The 13,297-nt window shown below is 38.4% G+C and overlaps 2 protein-coding genes across 2 annotated transcripts in view; both read right to left on the reverse strand.

Moving 5' to 3' along the window:
* Window positions 1-12,765, reverse strand: part of LOC103394453 (adhesion G-protein coupled receptor D2) — a 71,950-nt gene extending 59,185 nt beyond the window's left edge. Inside the window, exons 1-15 of the mRNA XM_025053947.1 lie at window positions 11,204-12,765; window positions 11,064-11,094; window positions 10,074-10,098; window positions 8,287-8,511; window positions 7,333-7,974; window positions 5,418-5,603; window positions 5,250-5,320; window positions 4,726-5,025; window positions 4,564-4,647; window positions 4,001-4,193; window positions 3,299-3,404; window positions 2,527-2,641; window positions 1,460-1,515; window positions 1,189-1,315; window positions 507-610 (exon numbers count right to left, since the gene is read on the reverse strand). Coding sequence (XP_024909715.1) covers window positions 507-610; window positions 1,189-1,315; window positions 1,460-1,515; window positions 2,527-2,641; window positions 3,299-3,404; window positions 4,001-4,193; window positions 4,564-4,647; window positions 4,726-5,025; window positions 5,250-5,320; window positions 5,418-5,603; window positions 7,333-7,974; window positions 8,287-8,511; window positions 10,074-10,098; window positions 11,064-11,094; window positions 11,204-11,205 — 2,267 coding nt within the window. The 5' untranslated portion in view covers window positions 11,206-12,765. The remainder of the gene's footprint in view (window positions 1-506; window positions 611-1,188; window positions 1,316-1,459; window positions 1,516-2,526; window positions 2,642-3,298; window positions 3,405-4,000; window positions 4,194-4,563; window positions 4,648-4,725; window positions 5,026-5,249; window positions 5,321-5,417; window positions 5,604-7,332; window positions 7,975-8,286; window positions 8,512-10,073; window positions 10,099-11,063; window positions 11,095-11,203) is intronic.
* A 154-nt stretch (window positions 12,766-12,919) lies between these two features.
* kif14 (kinesin family member 14) overlaps window positions 12,920-13,297 on the reverse strand; it is an 18,786-nt gene continuing 18,408 nt past the window's right edge. The window contains exon 30 of the mRNA XM_025053941.1: window positions 12,920-13,297. This exon is cut by the window's right edge and continues 163 nt beyond it. Within this exon, the coding sequence (XP_024909709.1) occupies window positions 13,096-13,297 (202 nt within the window). The 3' untranslated portion in view covers window positions 12,920-13,095.

The raw sequence follows: 13,297 nt of genomic DNA on the forward strand, positions 1-13,297 counted from the left end.
TTCTGCCTCTTTAAACCATTTCATAATGGCGCTGCTGCTTTAACTGCCATAATTCAACACGCAATTACAAACATTAAAATCTCTGCTTTGTGCATGTGATCAAATAGGACGTATTTAGGCAAATAGAACCATGTACGTGCCACATCCCATGACTGAAATGCATGGCTGCGTTCTCTGATTCCAGCACGGTCATAAATCTGTGCAGCTCCTCTCTGGGCGGCTGTGATCCCTCGGTGACCCTAGTCTTAATTAACAGCTCCAGAACACTGCCATAAACCTTCAGAGTGGACTCACGTGTAGACAACAGTAATTACTGCATTAGCACTGGTCAATACCCACACGGGTCTGATGAGCAAATACGTAACAGTGCCTGTTTCTAACCTTCTCAACTCTGTATCTTTGAGGGAAAAAAAAGGGGGGGGGTTGGGCAGGACGGGGGCCCTGGGTTTGACAAGCAGATATTTTAGCATCATAAATAAATGGAACAGCAAAATTCAGCCACTCACTCCAGGACAGTGAACAGCATCAAGGTCACCACCAGTGCACACAGAGAGGCACCGGAGCCGATGAATGTCAGCTTGGTGAGAATGAGCTCTTCCTCTGGACTCCACTGGGACGGGGATGGAACACAAAGTTGTAGGAAGGAAGAGACAAAAAAAAAATGACTAAGAACATCAGAGTGAGTCATGTGAAACACAGCAGATGTCATTCTGAAGCTAAATACCAAAAAATGCTTAAGTGCTTTAATTCTTTTACAACATATGAACATATGTTGCAGAACTACAAACACAATGTGAGTGATTTAAGCACACTGTGGCTGACACCTTGTGGTTAAAATTATGTACTGCAAATTATGATCATCGCCAAGTAATCGCGGGTCAAACCAAGTCTAATTCAACACCAGCTTGTTTTAAACGTACAATAATTGCACCTATTTCTGATTTGATTTCACATGCATTTAATATTATATGCATTTCTATGTTTTTTTAATTTATTTCTGTAAAAAAAACAACCATCAGACAAGTACACACTTGTAAATAACTTAAGTCTTTGACCGTTACTTATTTGACTTTGTAGTTTTACATTCAAATACAGAGTTTTACATTTTCCCCTGGCGTAACCTCCGTATGTCACTGCGTCAGTACGCGTGATTTAAGTGACTGCATCATAAAACATCTCTCCAGTTACCTTCGGCTCCAGGTAATTCATCAACACTGCAAAATTGGTCGTGTGGTTACATAGACAGGAAGTGACACCAGAGCCAGCAAAGGTCACCCTGCATCCAGCACCGGACCAGCCATTGGTATAACTCTGCCTGCAGTGTTGAAAAGACAAGAACAGCGGGACAGAAAACAGATACTTGATCATTATTTAATCATAGAACAAAGGCAATAACCGATTTACTCCAACAATAATATTGTCATAAATATATAAACGTGTGGTGTTCTGTGAAGCTTACATCAGGCTGAAATTCCAGAAGGCACAAATTGGAGAACGTTGCTGTGAATATTCCACCTATAAACAAAAAAAAGTAATGTTTTATTTTCCATTCTTTCTGCATCTCCAATATAAAAAAACCTAATAGCCGTGTGCTTGTAGCCAAAGCTTGTTCTAAATAATGAAGTAATCGATCAATAGTGATCAGCTGTTGTTACCGTCAATGACTGCTCTCTAAATATGTAGATGTTAAATTTATTTTAGTTTTAAAAGCACCAAAATACATTATGTTATGTTAATTAATACAAATGATCTAACCTTTAATACAATATATACAGTTATATAAAACAAACATGAAAATAATATTTTATATACAGTAAACCCTTGTTTTTCGCGGGGGTTACGTTCCAAAAAGAACCCGTGATAGGCAAAATCCGTGAAGTAGAAATCTTTATTTTTTTTACAATTAAATACTATTAAAAAGAAGAGAAAGAACGAACAAACCATTTTACAGTCTCAACCATTTGTTTCACAAATAAAGTAAAATAAAAGTACTTTAGAAACGTTTCAACAGATAACTTCTTTTTTCTTCCTTCTTTATGGAACGAACGGAAGATTCATTAATTCCATAATGCCGACCTACAGCCGCATAGCTTTTAGCTTCATTTAGCATGTCCAATAGTTTTACTTTATCACCGATAGACAGCATCTTCCGCTGCCTTTTGGTCCCTACCGCAGGTACTTTTGCCGGTCCAGAGCGTTTTGTCGACATTATGGGGTTTGATAAACTCGAAATTGCAAGAGAATTTGCACGTACGTAATGTCAATTTGGCAAGCTGTTTTACGTACGTGTACATATTAAACCCCAATGTTATTGGCGCACAGGTAGAGAAGAAGCGGAGTGACTTTTTAGCCAATCAGAATGCAGAACACAATGCACGATGCAAATCCATGAAGTAGCGAAACCGTGAAAAGTAAACCGCGTTATAGCAAGGGATCACTGTATATGTATATATGTATATATATATATGTTGTATATGTATGTAGACTCTACAATACCACAGGTTTTCAACAGAGTGTTCTTCATACCACTTGTAACGTGGAGAGAGTGTACTGGACCGCCACTGGGATGGTTTCTGTCCTGGTGGGATCACGGACTGTTGCCGATATGACGGCAGAGGCCAGGAGACCTGGATCTGGAATGCTGGGGAAGAAAAATTTCCCATTTACTATAACCATGTTTAACCATGACTAATCATCAAAGGTATTTATAAACTCTTTACCAATCAGTTAAATCATTTTTCAGGCATGTTTTTTTCCTCTTTCTCTTGCTGTGTGTTGATATACACTGATGATTCTACAGTGATGTAAATGCAGCAGGGTCCAACCTTGGTGAAAAATGTTCTAACTAAGAAATAGCGCAGTCATACTTGTGAACAGAAGCGAATTCCTTACCTTTTAATATGGTAAAAATGTATTAACAAATGTAACATCAAGGCTGAATCCCAAATAAACCAGCTTATAAAAAGATGTAAAACTTCTGTAAAAAATACATTGAAAAATGTGTGGTATTTTTTGGTAACCCCTTTACTTGTCAAACATGTTCTGTTCCATCTTTTTACGAGCCGTTGGCTTTTGTCTTACTCAAGGACATTTTGGAAATTCAGGAGAAACCAGGAATCAAATCACTACCAAACTTGCACAAGGAACACTGGCTATTTTTTTTTTTTTTTGCAGAACCCATCTTCCATAAAGCCGTGAGATGATAAATAGGATAATGTAATAAACTATTTTTCCACAAGTATTTGTTTGTTCAGTTCTTAATGTGGGAACACAACGGAACACGGGATGGAAATCCAACCTTTTAACTCTCGTCTCTTGGTGACTCACTGGACTTTCCTGTCCTCCAGACATAATGTCACTCAGATGGCTGTAATGGGTGTGAATGAACACCACCTCCTCGTATCCTGATTAGATAAAGAATAAAGAGAAGCTCAGTCACTGCACTTTTACAATTAACTCAGTTGAAAATATTTACAGAAATCACATTCATATATTTCCACTTGACAGGTGCCAATATTAGATTCTAATAGATTTGTAGTTCTTACTCCAGACTCTGTGTATGTGTCTGGTATTATATTAGATTATATTGTCTAATAAATAATACATAACTGCATACAAAATAATTTAAAATAATATAATACAAAATTATTTTATATAAATACATACTTAATACATGCTAATCTATTTTTTTTAATTCTTTAATATTCATAATATATACTAACATATCGATCAAATACTGTTACAGATTTAAGTAATCACACAAGCTGAATATTTTATTTTACTTTTATTTCTAAAATGAACATTGTTGGGAGCAAATGCCAAAATATCAAATAATATACAAAAATACATAAACAAAACTGTGGTATTATATATATATATGATGTATAATGTTGAACACTGGCTAATCATCTCAGTTTCTCAGTTTCAAAACGTTTGAATTTTCCATAGGGTTTTCTGTGTCTGACTTGACAGGGTTCATTTGTGTGTATTAGTTTCCTACCCAGTGTGTGTATCCTGTGGAGCTCTGTGTCAGTGATGACCAGTTCGTCCTGAACACTGCTGCCAGTTGCATGAGAACTGAGCACCGATGGGTTGAAGACCTGACTGCCATTTTCTTCAGACAGTTTCTGCCACTTCATGTAAACATCTGAAGGAGAGGAAGAACAGGAGACACCATCAAAACACAAGCTATACTACAGTAACTTTAGGTAAAAACAAAGATACATTAAGATTTGTTTTCTTCCCAAAATAATTATTATTAGTCACTGTTTCCATGTCCTAAACAAAAGGCTGCCATAAAACAATGACAACACTTGTTACTGCAACACAGGTGAACATTATTTCAGTTCTTTTTTAACTAACACACACTTGACTTACACATGATGCATTCCTATTACAAACGCATGCCTAATCTTAATCCTTACGCTAACAATAATCTGAGCCTTATTCTAATTCAGAATCCAATTTTCTGAAACTTAAAATTTCTAAATTTGTAAAAGATGATAACATCATTTGTTCAATTTGACACTGACATAAAGTTGAGTTTTGCTTTTTGACAAAGACTGTCCTCTCAGCAGATAGCATGTCAGCAACAGCTTCAAAGAGACGGTCAACGGTCTTGATGATAGTGAATGGACCCACGCTGACCTGTGAGATAGATTCATCAATAGGCGTTAAATGTAAAAACATTATAATATCAAGATAATATAAGATTAATTTACTTACCCCATCCTCAGTCTGACCCATCCATCCTTTAGCCATACCAGGCTCCAGCAGCAAACTTGAGGTCTTCACGTAGTTTGTAGCAATAGTGACCATGACCTCCGCTGCATCCTGTCCGCTAGAATGGCCGTTAAACGCCGCTATAAGATCGGTGTCAATTCTCTGGGAGAGGTAGAGGACATCAGCAGAGGTCAGGGAGTCCGGGCCACTGGCCTCCACGGTGTGAAGAACAGCCTGAGACAGCTGCTGTAGGGAGGTCAGATCTTTCTCCCCGGAACTTCTGAAGCTCAGTTCATCCATCTCCTGAAAAAAAAAATAGTAAAAACTATTTTATGGACCTTCTGTATATTATATGTCGTCAGACGTAAGTTTGGCTCTATTCACTTTTTTATACCAGATTTTTGTTCTATCCCTGAGACTTTTTTATACCAGATTTTTGTTCTATCTTGAGAAACCCCTGAGTGTCAGTTCTACAGAGATGTGCTAAACAGGTCTGAAATAAAATACGTTTTTTTTTTCCAACTTACGGCTTTAGTCAAAGGATCCTTGCTCACTCTTTCGAAGAATGGCGTTTTTGGTAAACTGAAAATATCCACTTCTGCATAGAGGTCATACAAGACAACGTGATTTATACATTCAAATCGTATCATAAAATATTTGAAATAAAACAAACGTTACTTGTGTAACTTACTTACCTTTCTGGAGCTGGCAAACGGCTGCATTTAAGGAGTCACACCTTATCAGGCTCCAGTCGTCACTAACTGGGTCGAAGATCCCACAGCCCTCAGCAGACTGGGAGTTTTCAAACAACTCAAATGGAAATGTTTCATTCTGCAAAGAGTGTCCATCAGTGAGGGAAGGTGTCAGCACGGTGAAGTTCCCTAGTCAAGAAACAGAAGATGTTCTTTTAACACCAAGCTGGAAAGGACTGAGGACTGAGCATGATTTTTTTTTAAGATGAAACTGAGGCAAGTTACTCACAGGTCACATACTGTTTACGTTGGGGTTTTTTTTTCTTTGATATATTTTTCTGGAAATAAAACTACAGAAGTAGATTCTTGTGTTGGCTCTTGGTTCTAACTTTCATTGGTATCAAAGACTACAGGAGTGAATCTGTGCTGATTGGACAAGGTTTGTTCTACATTTTTATTTGTTTACGAATACGTCAACTAATTTAGTCATCATTTAGCCCTGGTAGAGGACTCTACCTCCTAATTAGCTCTAAGTCTCAGACCAAAGATGACAAAATTAGCGCTGCAACGGAGAGATTATGACAATTTGTTGATCTGTGACCAGTCAGAAATGTAAGGATTTCATCACTTCTGTTTATCCCAAATTAGACGGCAAATACATTCTCATACTGTAAGCTCAATTACTTTTCTTTTTCCACATTCAGTTTCATGAGCTGGAATGGGGGTTTTTGGAACTGCACTGCTCACCGGGGAGCATGATGTCAGAGCGAGAGGAGTTTCTTTGAAGGGTGGGATTCAGAATGATGTGAGCCACAAAACATTTGCACGAGCCATTAGGAGTTTGAGCATGTGCCAATTACCACATGGTCATCGTTTCCCCTGATTACAAATTGAAAAAAGACAGGAAGAAAATGTCATTTCTTTTCCCTATTTTCCTGGGTTTCATTAATCTGCTAATTTTAGAATGAAACCCCTTTTTTTTGCCTTTGTGTGTTAGAGGACATTCTCAGAGCTTCTGAGTTAAACTTCAATCAGGAACAATGATGGTGGAAAGATGGTGACTGCTTTTGACTTATATTGTGTCACCGTTGTGTCTCTGCAAAAATGCATTTCTCAGACTTTTTATCTTCTGGTTAAGAAACAACATGCTCTTCCCTCTAATCCATGGCTGCCTTGTATATAATGTTAATGTAATAGGCAGAAATTTGTACAATTATATTTTAGTCGAGTGCCAACACTACTGTGCAAAGTACAGAAAAGGACTGAATGTTTTGCGATACTATGTGGATTAAGAAGAAAAATATAATATTTTTAACATAAATGTGGACATAAGTGAGGAGACTTGGTCATATATGGTCTGTGACGTCATCTGCGCCATGAGAAATATGGTTTAAACTTCAGAAAGATCAGTGTTTCTCTACTACTCTGGGTAGAGCTTCTGTTGACCAACTGTTGTTTACAGTTTTTAATGTCTTTACTATGCAGCTGAGGTCAGTGGTTTTCTGTCACTATGTAACCTACACAAGTAATGGATATTTAGGTTTAGAGAAGGGTGGGATCCAGACAGAAGACATCTGTGATTTATTCTTTACTCGGCCTGTTTTGCCAAATGGGTGGAGTTTAACACATCAGTCCAGCTCTGATGCTGGCAAAGTTTGTGAAAAATGTGGAGTCCTCAGTGACTTTCACATGGTCTCTGTGTGATTGTTTCCCTGCACAGTGACCCCACCCAAGCCGAGAGCCAAACTAACCCAGAAAACACATTCACATGAACACAAAAATTCAAATCCTTCAAAATAACAGTGAACGCTGTGAAAATATTGAAGTTCCTCCTGATTTCTGCCCTGTGTGTATTTCTAGATGTAATTCAAGTTTTAGTCAAAACAACAGTGTCTATGCAGAATAATGACTCATTTACCTTGACAGGGGTTGTCTCTCCACAGCTCTTTGAGGGAGGAGTCTACTTCCAGGCCCTCTGCTCTCCACTGGAACACCAGCCCAGAGGAAATGAGCGAGCACTGGTTTTTCATGCTGGATATTTCACTGCTATTCAACACCCGATCCCAAATGTGTAGGTCTGTGATGCTCCCTGAGAATGACTCATTCTTCTTAAATGAGCCCCCAAAAGTGTCCTGCTCCTGTCCAATGATGAAGAGCCCATCAGGACCGATGCTGTCAGTGCTGTTCAGGCCGTCGCCTCTATAAAAAGCCAGGCCATCGGCATATAGAGCCCAGTGTCCACCAATCTGGCTCCAGGTCACGCACGTCGTGTGCCAATAACTGTCGTGCTCAAAGGCGTCCTGATAGGGCCCATGAATGCCATGCACCAGCACGGCCAGCTGCACAGTCTTGCCTTGGATCACATTTGCGCGGAGCTGGAACTCATTTATATATGACTGGATGGAATAAGAGAAAATGGTGGAAATTCCAGAGCAGTTGGGATTAAAGCGCACACGGGTGCAAACGGTCACTGAGCCCATGGAGGAGAAGTTGTGCAGGAGACGAGCGTGTTTTCTGTCCGATCGTCCACTAAATTCCAGAATCAGGATCTCGGAGGAACCTATGGTTTTCAACCCCACACAGAGACAGAAGAAAGAGGCGTTACAATAAAGGAAAAACTGGCTGGGCTGTTGGAAATGATGGAAGCCAATCATAAAATTCCAGTTTGAGGTCCAATTCTTACTGTAAACTTGGGAAATATTTATTCACTGTGGCTGAGGGAGCTTTATGACAGTATGACCCTTTTTGCTTACTCAGTAAGATGACAGAAATACAAGTGGGGCAAAACAAAAACAATGAGTCTACTGTTCAAATCGCCTCCCAAAATGTTCGACTACACAAAACATGTCAACGGACGACACATTATACCTACTTGTTAGATATGTCCGAACTTTCCCAGCAATCCACACGGGCTGAGAGATGTTCAGAGATTTTAAGAACCTGGCGAGGTTCATGTTCTCTGCTGAGTTAGCGACTGTGGCTAAGGCCCCAGAGCGTTGGTTACATAATTTTCCTGCATCGCTCCATTGACGGCGATCAGGCACATACTCATAATAGGAGTCATCGTATGTCAGCACTCTGGTCTCCAAAGTAAATGCTGTTCAAAGAAGAACGGAGAAGGCATTAATGAAGTATTTGCTTTCAGACACAGTGACACAAAGTCTGGACTGTGGGTTTGATGTGTAATATTTTAATTCTCGTACGTTCTCATCGGATACCAAATCCTTAGTAAATCACCTGAGAAAACTAGACCAAAGTTGTTTTTTTTGCCACATTTTACTGTGAAACTGAGACTGAGGATATTCAGAAAATAACTGAAATCCAAACTCCAAACCCGCAGTCGGCCAAATATTGAGGTTTTCCGAACCTTTTCTCTTCACCTATTAAAGCCCAGTCTATTTCCAATAAACACTGACATCTGTCTTACACTCAAGGTCAAGTTAACATCTAAATATGGAACGCCTCTATTTTCCCAGAAATCTTGAAAAAAATACAAAATTGCTGTGCATTTCCACTCAATTACTCAGGTTGGCTACTCAAGGAAAACAGCATTTGTGTGTGCGTGAGAGAGAGTGAGAGACAGTGTATGTGTGTGAATTCATTTATTTTTGACCTCTTCAGCACTTCTTTATGACATAAAGCTGACTTTGTAAAAGCACCAGTGATTCCCTTACAGACCAAAGCCTGTTCTTAATGAAGTTTAGCCTAATTTCTAAGGTTGTGTTTGATGTACTATAGGTTTTTCAGAAGGCACTTGTGGTTTGCTCAAGGCTAAGGAGGCATCGGTTTGAATGCACCAAAGCAAAAGTCTGGCCCGAGGCTGAAGTTAAAGGACAAAACATAACCCTACAGCAGAAGTAAACACAACTAGTAAATCATTTAAAACCAAGCTGCAGCAGTGACTTTTAAACTTGGAAACAGTGAACACAATACGTTAACTACTATTAATGCTAAATTAATGTAATTAATTAATTAGTAATATCCTAATTTCCCAGCCTGGGATCAATAAAGTACATCTATTTACTGTAACAATGCTTCATTTTGTGATCTTATACCGTCATTATAAATGTCACATTTATCCATGTGTCTTCTACTTATTTTTTTTTTTCAGATTTGCAATAGAGCTGGGTCAAATTCTAGACAAAGACCACATACACCCTGGTCTTTGTCATTCATAACAATGGACGATTTAGAGTGTAAAATTAACCTAATCTGTATGTTGTTGAACCAACCAAAAAAAAAAACCCAAAAACAAATAGAGCTGGGGCTTGAACCAGCGATCTTTTTGCTGTAAGGCAGAGCACGTAACCACCCTTATCACGTGGTCTCTAAGGAATTTCAGAAAGTTCCATTTTTGTTTTACATTTTAGAAGAGTTTTATGCAAATACTTTACTGCATCAAAATGTAGTACAGAATGCAGATTATCAAAAACAAGCATTCATTTTGAAGCATATGGTCATCAGGTTTTTGTCATTGCTTTACTGCTTACAGACAACGTCACTGACCAGTAAATAAATATTGTGACTAAAAACAAATGTTTAAGAATACATGAATGCAACACTATATATCAACTGAGATTGATTTAAGTAGCTAAGCTAGGCTTCACTTATTCATGTCAATAATCAAGTTCACCTAAAATGTAAAATAAAATGACTTACCTGAAAAGCATGGATGAAAATAAACCTGAAAGAGAAATTTAAATTGACTTAATATCTGAGGCAACTTTGATATAGCTCATCAAACAAGAGTCATAACTGAAATCAGGCCACAAATACTTGATGGTTATTAAAGATATTTTTTTAACTTTGGCTCATAAACACGGTTATTAAAGATATTGTTTTAACTTTGAAGAAAACCTAACTAAGAAAACCTTAGTAGAAGTTCTTCTACTGGAAGTGGGACACAAACAATCATTGTGTGAGTAAATCAGTTTAAAAAATCCACAAACAATCATTCTGTGAGTAAATCAGTTTAAAAAATCATTTAGTCCAAGTTGGTGGATTTGTCAATTGAAACGGCTGCCAATGTAGTGAGATGAAAGGGAGGAGTGGAAGTAAAGCAAAACGTCTTATCAATTCTGGTTAAAAAAAAAAAAAAAAGAGTTCATATTGCTGCCAGTTGGTGACTGGTTACCATAGCAACTCAGCATTGACAACCAGCCACTAGTAGCTCATCCAATAGTGGTCACTGGCATGAGGTAAAGCGTGAGATTTTTTACCAGAAACACAAACAAAACAAAACACAGAGAAATTCACGAGGTGAAGAGCTGGACAGTAATAACTCTCTCCTCCAACTGCATGTGGCGCAGAATTATCAGGACATATGTTGACAACAGTGTGAACATTATCAACATCAGCAACAGTAATGTGTCACTGTTGGGTGCAGCGGTTTGACGGCTCAAGATCTAAAGAAGATCGATGTTAGAAAAAGAGTAATTATTAGTTGCTTAAAAAGTTAAATTAAGAACATTTAGAAGTAATTTAACTTTATCCTGTTGTATCTCAATTGAATCCACTGACCCAGAGTGTATATGACCCCACTTAAAATACGAGAAAAAAAGAAAGAATTATAGAAACACAGAATCTTTAGGAACTCTGTCTATAAAAAAAATGTGGCTTAGAAACACAGGATCAATTAAATGTACTTACCAACAGGCCTATAAACAACAGACTGGACATCCTGGGTCAACAGAAACACTGGCATTAGTTGGTAAACAGGTCCTCTTTCTTCATAAAGTTATTTCTAACTTGTGGTCAAAGTTACAAAGTAAATAAATAAAAGCATTTACATGTCGTCGTTTTAGAGCTACCCCTGCGAGTCTTCTCATTCCAGTGGCCTGGTGTCAGTGAAGGCAGCATTAAGCCCTGGTTCTGTTTGTGTTTTCTTCTCAGCTGTGCTCCGTCTGTCTGTCACTGAAGCACAAGAGGAACAGTGGTAGTAGCTGGCTGACTTCTGAGAGCGTGGAGGGATGAGGAGGAGGAGGCGGCTGCAGGGAGAGGAGGAGTGGGTGTAACCGGCTAAAGATTTGGTTATCAAAACTGGGGCTCAAGGACCCCTAGAGGCCTCCGAGTGTGAGCCACTGGACTCAGTCCATTTAGAGAGGACTGTGCAGTGATGTCATTCACCAGGGGACGTCGGACCATCCATCACTGGTAGTCAGGACTGCAGCCAACTGTAGAGGGAGAACAAACAGGAGGTTTTTTTTTAGATGAAGTTGCATTGAGTAGAAACTTGGAATTATACTGCAATTGGCAAGATTTACCTTTAATCTTCATTAAGGTCTTTGTTTTTTACAGCTAGGGCTGGAAAGATATTTTTACCATTAACCAGAAAATCCATTTCAGATGGGAGTGTTTTAAGCAAATCATACTGTAAACAGAATGAAGTTGGACACCTTTGATTCGCTGTAGTGATTCACAGTGGTTGAGTCATCACAAAACAGATTAAACACGAGTCAGAAAATTATCTTTACGTAAATGGACAAAGGAAAAAGTCACACTTTAATATTGTTACAACCATGCATCAGTGTTTTTTAAATTACATTTTATTAAAAAAAACAAGAGGCCATCTTCTGTAAACCTCCTTATATTATAGCTCACTTTGTAGTTATAGAGAATTTTCTCAAAGAAAAAAAAACCCAACAAATCTGTCAAAGTAAAATACAGGTAAAACTTTTCTTTTCTAAATGATTAAATTATCTGAAGTGAGAATGTAATTGTAGAGAAGTGTCCTCGCAGTGTGGGCAGATGCTGGAGAGCTGAACAGGTGAGAGGCGTCTGAGTTCCTTACCTTACTGTGTGTGTTTTGATTCGGTCAGTAAGTGTAAACCGACTGCCGTCTTAGCGCCAAAGATGGGTTGGTGGGATATCAGTGTAACTGGCAAACATTTACTTTTGATTTTTAAGCACTAATCAATACTTTGCCAGCAGTAGGAGCCTCGGTTGAATTCCTGAGATGCTTGATTCACCTTGATCATTTTTGTCCATATTTAAAAAGAAAACGTTAGTTTAACACCACTGGTACATTTGTTTTGGCTCCTTTGCAGTATGAACGAACTACGAGTATTTTTTTCTGTGTGTGCAAAGAGTGTGTTTATTGAAAAGTACACCACAATAATGAAGGCTTAGATTTTGGATAAGTCAAGCCTTGTGAAGTTACTGCAGTAGTACACGTTTCAGTATTATAAACTGATATATAAAGTATCAGGAGTAGTAAAATGGTGTTAAGTGCATAAAAGTGTACTGACGTCTCATCTGTTTGTATCGAACAGAGTACAGTATTAAACAACATTCAAGAGCAAAGCTTTGTGAATATGACGACATGGATAATTCAAAGATATTGTAGCCTGAGAGGAAAAAATGTTTATCAATGAAGATCTGTCTCAAAGTTATAAGTTAGGATTTCTAACCAACTTGAATACACATTTGTAATCAGACCTGCTAAAGACGCTGCAGTACATCGCTACAACTGAGTACTGCATTTACATCAGATATTACATCAACACTGTCTGCTGCCTGTAATGTGAGATTTTAATTATGGGGTCAGATGGAAAAACAGACAAAAATGCAGAATATCCACTGGTAGGAACCAGCAGGCTGCTCAGTTCTACATATCAGCAGTTTGGGTTTTACACTAAATCTCATATGATGGGGAAAGAATAAAGTTAAATATATCAGTACCTTACACCCAGTGTGGGCTCCCTTTGGCTGTCAAACCCGGGGTCAGAGTGTAGACCACTTTACTCACCACTCTATTTCTGACAGTGCTGTGATTGGAAACACTCTCTTTGGGACAAATGTCATTTTCTGTGCTCTTATCAGAAGCAACAGAGTTTCTGTCCTCTCCTGCGTCCTGCTTCTTCCAGGGGGAGCACAGGGACTGC

Source organism: Cynoglossus semilaevis, chromosome 2 (genome assembly GCF_000523025.1).
Source record: "Cynoglossus semilaevis isolate Cse_v1.0 chromosome 2, Cse_v1.0, whole genome shotgun sequence".
Taxonomy (NCBI): Eukaryota; Metazoa; Chordata; class Actinopteri; order Pleuronectiformes; family Cynoglossidae; genus Cynoglossus; species Cynoglossus semilaevis.